At 42.1% G+C, this 8,472-nt stretch overlaps 1 protein-coding gene across 4 annotated transcripts in view; it reads right to left on the bottom strand.

Annotated features, from left to right (window-relative positions):
- Positions 1-487: 487 nt before the first annotated feature.
- The window catches only part of gulp1b (GULP PTB domain containing engulfment adaptor 1b), a 28,565-nt gene continuing 20,580 nt past the window's right edge, over positions 488-8,472 (bottom strand). The window contains exons 2-12 of one of the 4 annotated variants that reach the window (XM_027160129.2): positions 8,045-8,115; positions 6,050-6,111; positions 4,777-4,848; positions 4,407-4,505; positions 4,147-4,284; positions 3,899-4,015; positions 3,565-3,651; positions 2,959-3,180; positions 2,642-2,756; positions 2,172-2,266; positions 488-1,097 (exon numbers count right to left, since the gene is read on the bottom strand). In XM_027160129.2, the coding sequence (XP_027015930.2) occupies positions 1,026-1,097; positions 2,172-2,266; positions 2,642-2,756; positions 2,959-3,180; positions 3,565-3,651; positions 3,899-4,015; positions 4,147-4,284; positions 4,407-4,505; positions 4,777-4,848; positions 6,050-6,111; positions 8,045-8,115 (1,150 nt within the window). In that variant the 3' untranslated portion in view covers positions 488-1,025. The remainder of the gene's footprint in view (positions 1,098-2,171; positions 2,267-2,641; positions 2,757-2,958; positions 3,181-3,564; positions 3,652-3,898; positions 4,016-4,146; positions 4,285-4,406; positions 4,506-4,776; positions 4,849-6,049; positions 6,112-8,044; positions 8,116-8,472) is intronic. The other 3 variants (XM_027160130.2, XM_027160132.2, XM_027160133.2) reach the window with 3 other exon arrangements.

Raw genomic sequence — 8,472 nt, forward strand, 5'->3', positions numbered from 1 at the left:
AACACACACACAGCAGTGAACACACATACTGCCGTGAACACACACACACACACACACACACACACAGCAGTGAACACACATACAGCCGTGAACACACACACAGCAGTGAACACACACACACACACACACACAGCAGTGAACACACATACAGCCGTGAACACACACACAGCAGTGAACACACACACATACAGCCGTGAACACACACACAGCAGTGAACACACACACATACAGCCGTGAACACACACACAGCAGTGAACACACACACATACAGCCGTGAACACACACACAGCAGTGAAAACACACACACAGTTGGGGGGGGGATCCAGTGCCTTGCTCAAGGGCACCTCAGTCGTGGCCGGCCCGAGACTCGAACCCACAACCTTAGGGTTAGGAGTCAGACTAGGCCACAACTTCCCGCCTTTTTCACGACTTTTTAAATATCTTCATACAGGGTGTGAAGTTTCTCTTAAAAAACCAAACAAAAAGATTTGAATCACGGCTTTAATGCAGAAGAACACAGACAAAACTTCGACGGAGAAATGTACATTTGTTTTAAAGCTTCAGCAGGAAAACAGTCGTAACATTCAGCGAGTTTACCGAGGACAATATTAGCAAATATTTATAAAGCAAATATTAGATGTTCTACATAAAGGTGGAGTATTTGTGTGTCTGGGGACCGACGGAGAGAGAGTGCAAACATTACTGAGGAAAAATGTGAGCGGAAATACCACCGGGAAAAAAAAACACCAACCCAAAGCATTTCAGCCACATAAATACGACAGACTTGTTTTGCAGCAGGATGTGTGTGTGTGTGTGTGTGTGTGTGTGTGTGTGTGTGTGTGTGTGTGTGTGTGTGTGTGTGTGTGTGTGTGTGTGTGGCTACAGATCTTGAACCTTCTGCAATATAAAAATAGAAAGAATTTGCTACTTGCTGCTGGTCTGTCCAAAATGTCTTCCCTTAATACACACCGTAATTAGAAACACTGAAAGTTCTGTTCAGATGTCAGAAGCAGTGCCGTTTGTCTTCAGCACCGACTGTCCACTTGCTCCAGAGAGAAAACGGCGCCCTCTAGAGTCAGACCCATTTTGAACCCCTCCTGAAAGGAAAGAAGAAATATTGGAAAATCGAGAAAACTGTAGGATTTTGAAGAAAAAATGACAACAACAACAAGAACTAATACATTTAGTGATGCAGTTAAAAACAAAAAACAATAATCATTGTCAGGTTCGCAGTGACGGTTTGGTCTGAAAGAGGTTAATTCTCCACATGCACTTCGAACACGACAGATAAAAACACGCGTCTGTCGATCGCAGACTCGGCTCGTGCCTCGTCGCGTTTTTTTTTAAAATCTGAACTGCATCTAAAAATCATCCATGCAGCATCGATAAGAGGGAACAAAATCACTTCACATGCAAGCGATTAGCTCTTCACACACTTCACTACATGACAAAACGGGGAAAAAAGGAAAATAAACAGTTTACAAACCATCTTTGTCGCTGTACAGACAAAGAGAGAGAGAGAGAAAGAGAGAGAGACACAGTGTGAGAGAGAGAAGCCATTCGTTTATTTGCTTGTCAACATACAGTACATACATTTAAAGGTACAGTTGTATAACCTCGCTGTACTGTAGACGTGTATTATTCATTCATTCATTCATTTTCTACCGCTTATCTGAACGTCTCGGGTCACGGGGAGCCTGTGTCTATCTCAGGCGTCATCGGGCATTGAGGCAGGATACACCCTGGACGGAGTGCCAACCCATCACAGGGCACACACACACTCTCATTCACTCACACACTCACACACTACGGACAATTTTCCAGAGATGCCAATCAACCTACCATGCATGTCTTTGGACCGGGGGAGGAAACCGGAGTACCCGGAGGAAACCCCCGAGGCACGGGGAGAACATGCAAACTCCACACACACAAGGCGGAGGCGGGGATCGAACCCCCGACCCTGATCTACTGACACAAGCTCAAGGGATGTTGACTAAAATATACAGTTAAACACGGATCTCTGCTTTAATCTAATCCCACCTCACACTGCGTGTGTCTGAGTGGTCTGAAAACATCGACTACAAAAATCGCCATGAACCGACAGACACAGATGTCCCGTGTCCCTTTAAAAAAGAAGCCCAGTTACGGTTAGTTTGTAAAGTAAAGTCCACCTGCATCTCGGCCAGTTTGGACTGGACGTCCGGAGGGTAGTCCGCGAGTCCGCAGGTAAAGGGGTCAAAGGGAAAAGCTCCAAAAAGATCTGTACCTGCAGGACAGAAGGGATAAAAACACTAACACTGCACTTTACTGTCTGCTACAATGCTGCTGCTCCTTGGCTTGGATTTGCATAATCATCACGATTGGCTGCTTTGTTTTATGATGCAATAACACTTTCTTTTCATCTGCTTAGTCAAAGCAAACTCGTAGCTTTGCCTGAGATTTTTGTTTGCTTAATCAAAGACTGTTACAAAAAAAGAAAATTAAAAAAGATTAATCATAAAATTCATAGGTTTAAATAAATAGATAGATAGATAGATAGATAGATAGATAGATAGATAGATAGATAGATAGATAGATAGATAGATAGATAAATAAACAAACAAATAAATAAAAAATTAAGGATAAATTCTAGACAACTCACTTTTGCCTACAGGAGGCACGTTACACATCTGTGTCCTCGACAATGAAGATCCGGCTGTAAAGGGTACCATGTCAAATATATCTGTGGAGGTTGTTTTCACCGGGATGCTACCAGCCTGAAGACACACATCCAAAGTTACAACACGATCAGAAACGAGATGACGCGAGGTTCCTGTTCAACCGTACAACTTCAGCTCAAAGTGTTTTATTTATCTCACACACGTGTAGCAACAGACAGATAAAGGCTACGACGTGTTGCTGATTAATCAATCAAAAGAGTGTTAGCATTGTTAGCGGAAAAAAACAAAACACGTGTACACGAGGTCGTGGAACGATGAAGCCGTTGGACGGGAACGAGTGGGCGGGTTTAGCGGGAGGCGGAGTCAGAAGGCCTGCTGACTGTCCGGAATCGGGGGAACTGAGAGGCGTTAGTGTGACAGAGGAAATCTCTAGAGAGGACAGTGAGGAGACGTCATCGTTACAGCAGGACGGAGAGGGAGACAACACGCAGGCCTCGGTCAAGGAGGTAACATTCAACAGCTGAGAGAGAGAGAGAGAGAGAGCGAGAGAGAGAGAGAGAGAGAGAGAGAGAGGGATAAAGAGAGAGAGAGAGAGAAACGGAAATGGAAAGAGAGAGTGATAAAGAGAGAAAGAGAGAGAGAGAAAGAGAGAAAGAAAGAGAGACAGAGATAGAGAGGGATAAAGAGAGAGAAAGAGAGAGAGAGAGAAAGAGAGAGAGACAGAGAGAGAGAGAGTGATAGAGAGAGAGAGAGAAAGAGAGAAAGAGAGAGAGAGAGAGAGAGAGAGAGAGAGAGAGAGAGAAAGAGAGAGAGAGAGAGAAGAAAAAGGTGTAAGAAAACATTAAACAAAGTGAATAAGATACACAGGGGAAGTGAATGTAACACAGATGAATGGTCTCCGTACCGGTGACGACTGTGTGCAGATCAGCTGATCCTCCAGACACTGAAGTTGTTTCTTCAGCTTTGTGTTTTCCATTTCCAAATCCTGAATCTTAAATAAGAACAAACACATCGCTTAAAAAATATCTCTCAATGAACAACAGTTCAATTCTCGTTAACAATGTTGTAAATGTTTTACGCCGACCTAAAGACAGAAGGTTAGGTGGAAGGAAGGAAGGAAGGAAGGAAAGGTGGATGACAACTGAGTTTAAAGAGCAGAATGTCAACTTTTCGACAAAATAAACAAACCCAAGTGTCATTATTTCAGCATTAATGTTGTGTATCATTTCTGCTCTCACCCTCTTTTGTAAGTTTCCTATCTGCTTTCTAGTCTCCACGTCTTTCCCCCCGGACTGCAGGAACATTTTATACGCCAGGTCAAACGCCTGGCCGATAGCGATGGTGATCTCCTCTGCCTACAACCGAATGTCAACAATCAATCAATCAATCAATCAATCAATCAATCAATCAATCAATCAAACAAACAAGACGCCTTGTCTTGTGCCCTCCTTCAGTGGTTCAGTAGTCACACACATGGCAGACGTACACATTTCTCGCTGTAGAACACGTAGCACAGGTGTTTCTTGGTGTCAGGCTCTGTGCAGATATAGGCGAAGATTCGTTTGTCCGTTTTATCGTCAGCGCAGAAGGACATCCTGTGCAGCTGGCAGTTATGCTGGACATCCTACATGCAAGAAACATACAGTATTTTTATGCCAATTCTTTCTTCTGTCTCTGTGTGTGAGCAATAAAATTCACATCAATATACTCAATATAAATATATATATATATAAATGCATTACATACCTTTGTTTTTGGATCCAATATTTTGACCCCGTATATGGAAATCTGTAGCTCGACTTTAGGAATTTTTTCCCCCTCTGACTTTTTGATATGCCTCTGAAACTAAAAAAAACCCCAAAGCATCATGAACGTGTGCTGTATCATTTAATTAGCCAGTAGGGGGCGACATAAATAACCTTAAGCAAATCCTACTGTAATTGTGAAGAAAGTCAAAAGCTTACAAATGATCAGAAATTATTCAAGAAAAGTGCTTGTTTTTGCCATTAAACCTCAGGTCATCAAGCTAATTGTACTTTATTCAGTTTAGCATAGCATAAGTATATATGCAGTAGCTAAAATGCACTAAAATGCACTATTTTTTGAAGCAGTTCACCTTCAGTTTTCTCACAGCCCCCCGAACAACATCTGTGCCTTTTGGCTGGTCGACCTCCGTGAATCCTAAAAACTAGAAATGTCACAAAAAACACCTTTAAATTCATGTAATGCATAATAGAACATTGTGTGTGTGTGTGTGTGTGTGTGTGTGTGTGTGTGTGTGTGTGTGTGTGTGTGTGTGTGTGAGAGAGAGAGAGAGAGAGAGAGAGAAAGAGAGAGAGAGAAATATTTATGTGTTTGCTAGAAAGACGATGTGACAGTGTGAGGAAGAGGAAGGGAATACAGGGGAAATAAAACACCTCAGGGTTTAGACCTCTCTCAGCATTTATAGCTGTTTCTTCTCACACAGAAGCTTCCATATATCAACACACACACACACACACACATACACACACAGTGTACCGATCCACTTCTGCATAAGATCGGGCCTCACATTTCAGCTATATTAACACCAATGCTACGCTAATCCTTCGGGTCCCTGACCTTTCTGTCGCTGCAAATAAAATATATTCATACTAGTGTTTCATAGACTTTCAGCATCATACATTGATCACTTTAACCTTTTTATTAAAAATCTATAAATCTGCTAAAATATCGATCTCTTCAAAGACGAACAGCTAGTCGCTTAGCTAGCTTAGCGAGCTAGCAGCTTGGATCATAGTTCAGTCAGAAAAACTGTATTTATCGACTATTTAACAAAAGAAGACGCTTTAGCAGTCGCTAGTGATCATTTAGTTAGTTAGTAACTCGTGTAATTATGCCAGCAGACTGTCGCTAAATGAAATCAAACGCTAGTTATTTCGCTGGTGAGTTCGCTAGATATTTATCTATGAAAAAAACAAAATGTGTTTCAGGTGGTGCTATTAGTCATGGATCTTTACCAGGGAGATACTTTATGTCATGCTAAGGTCGTGATATGGAGCTTTATGTCATGCTAAGGTCATGATATGGATCTTTATGTCATGCTAAGGTCAGACAATCGTAAGTAGTTAAATTGACTCAGAAATTATTTGGACATTTCACAGCAGCTTCTCACGTCGTTGGCGGCTAAGAAAGAAATAGAAATACATTTTTTTCCCTCTAACACCTTTCACAGACTCGCGCCACCGAGTACAGATCGAATCTCGTCGGTTTATTATAGCACGGTGGTTAGAAAAGTTTCATCAGAGCAAAAGTGATTTTGTAGAACTTCACTCTAGTAATGAAATCTCACAGAGAAGGAAAAGAAGGAATAGGAGCAGAAGTTTTTTTTTTAAAGCTCTATACTCTACCTTAGCGCTGTAAGCTACGTAATTCTTCACCAGAGCCTCGGGGCTGTGCATGGTGGGTTTATCTGTAGGAGAAATATAAAGTCAAAAACGTTGGTAAAACGTCCACGATGAAGCTCAGGATGAAGCTGTGAACCCACTGCACTGAGCATTTCTAATACAGGAAGTGAAACTTTACACAGCACGAGCGGACAAACAAATCCGAACACATGACCCGCGGCACTGAACATGCTAACGTTAGCAGTAAAAAAGCTGCTGTTTTTGGACATTCTCTCGGTGTGAACTCCGACTCGGTGAATTGAACTGCTTACAGTTCTGTAAGGAAATTATAAAACGTAATTGTTGGAACAATGCGATCAAAGCAACTAAATAAAACAGCCTGCTATTTATCTTGCTCCTGTCAGTCAGACCGTAGACACACCCTTAACGGCTCATAACTCCGCCCTCGTCTTTAATCCTTATAGTAAAATTTCTCTCTAAATAACAAAGCTGATAAAAACTCCTGATGTGTAAACGATACAACACAGTGAGCTTTAGGACAATCATTGATGACAAGGTGGGTGTGATGAAGAGGATGAAGATGAAGCGGTGTTCCTGTGACCACCATAAAGTCTCTCTGAAGAATACATTTCACTGAGCGAGAGAGAGAGAGAGAGAGAGAGAGAGAGAGAGAGAGAGAGAGAGAGAGAGAGAGAGAGAGAGAGAGAGACTGAGGGAGAAAGAGAAGAAGGAAAAAGCAGAGTAGAGAGAAGAGAGAGAGAGAGAGAGAGAGAGAGATTGAGGGAGAAAGAGAAGAAGGAAAAAGCAGAGTAGAGAGAAGAGAAAGAGGGAGAGAGAGAGAGAGAGAGAGAGAGAGAGAGAGAGAGAGAGAGAGAGATTGAGGGAGAAAGAGAAGAAGGAAAAAGCAGAGTAGAGAGAAGAGAAAGAGGGAGGGAGAGAGAGAGCGAGAGAGAGATTTAGGGAGAAAGAGAACAAAAAAGCAGAGTAGAGAGAAGAGAGAGAGAGAGAGAGAGAGAGAGAGAGAGAGAGAGAGAGAGAGATTGAGGGAGAAATAGAAGAACGAAAAAGCAGAGTATAATAATATAAATGATGGATATGAGAGAGAGATAGGAGGAAGATAATGAGAGAGTGATATATGATGGAGAAGAGAAGAAGGAAAAGATCAGATTATTAAGAAGGATAAATATGAAATATATAGATATATTATATTGATTATAAAGAGATAAGTAAAAATCATAAGTATAGAGAAGAGAAAGAGGGATATATATATAATGAGAGAATAGATTGAGGGAGAAGATGGGAGCAGAAGTAAAAGCAGATTAGATAGAATAGAGAAATGTATATATCTATATTATATAGAGATATAGATATATAGAGATCTAAGGTTTAGGGTAAAATTAAATATAATACCTTCCCCCTCTCTTCTCTCTCCTCGACCGCTTTCTTTCTCTCTCTCTCTCTCTCTCTCCTGGATATAAACCTGATGGTACAAACCCTTTCAGGAGGTGGTCTGGGACGCGTTCCAGATGAAACTGGACAGGTGTAAATGAATGTGGTTGTTCAAGCCACATACGTCAGCGCTAAACTCCTCCCAAACGGAAGTACGTCACTCGCACGTCACGTCAGACGCGTTTATGTGGCCTGATGTAAACGGGACAGTTTTAATAAATCAGATAGCTATCGGATCAGAGACAACACGTGAAGGGACCAGGTGTAAAAAGGCCCTGTGAGATTTCTACACTGATGAAGGGTATTTTTTTCAGTCTGGCCAGTATGCTTATAAAATAAATACAACACTAAACTTTAACTGGGGTCATTTCCGTGTGCTCGGCCTGGTCATCGGTTCCTTCTTTTAACAGCAGCACTGCAACTCTATAAGCTCAACACAAGCCGACTGCTGCCAGAGCAGTAAAACTGACGGATTAACACCGGCTCCGAGTTATCAGTCAAACCGCCCGCTACCGACGGCAGACGGAGCGGCGCCGACACGTCTCCTACCTTTTTTCCTGTTGAAGCCGATGTTCATCTTGACAGGAGGCAGAAACTCTGCTGTTCTGGACAGAAACCACCTGAGAAACAGAGAAAAACAGAACGTGAGGAACACTGCATCAGGATTAGATCAAAGACGGTTCAACGTCAAAGCCAGAGAACCAGACCACCGTCTTCCCACGCCACGATCTCCAGCTGAGATCAAACACAACTGGGTTCAGTTCCTGCTTACTGAATTTACTAACGCTGCTTCCTGAAAGTTGTACTTCATTACATGTTAATGACACATGCAGGTGATGCTAGCAGGATAGATTTCTCAAAAACACAGCAGGATGAGAAAGGTTCAGCGATGCACGAGCTTATCAGGGCGTTTGAAAAAAGCTAGGAATAGCTAAAGTATGGGGAAAAAAATAATAAAACAAAAAATTGTTTCTATT

The sequence above is a fragment of the Tachysurus fulvidraco genome, chromosome 5, assembly GCF_022655615.1.
Source record: "Tachysurus fulvidraco isolate hzauxx_2018 chromosome 5, HZAU_PFXX_2.0, whole genome shotgun sequence".
NCBI lineage: Eukaryota > Metazoa > Chordata > Actinopteri > Siluriformes > Bagridae > Tachysurus > Tachysurus fulvidraco.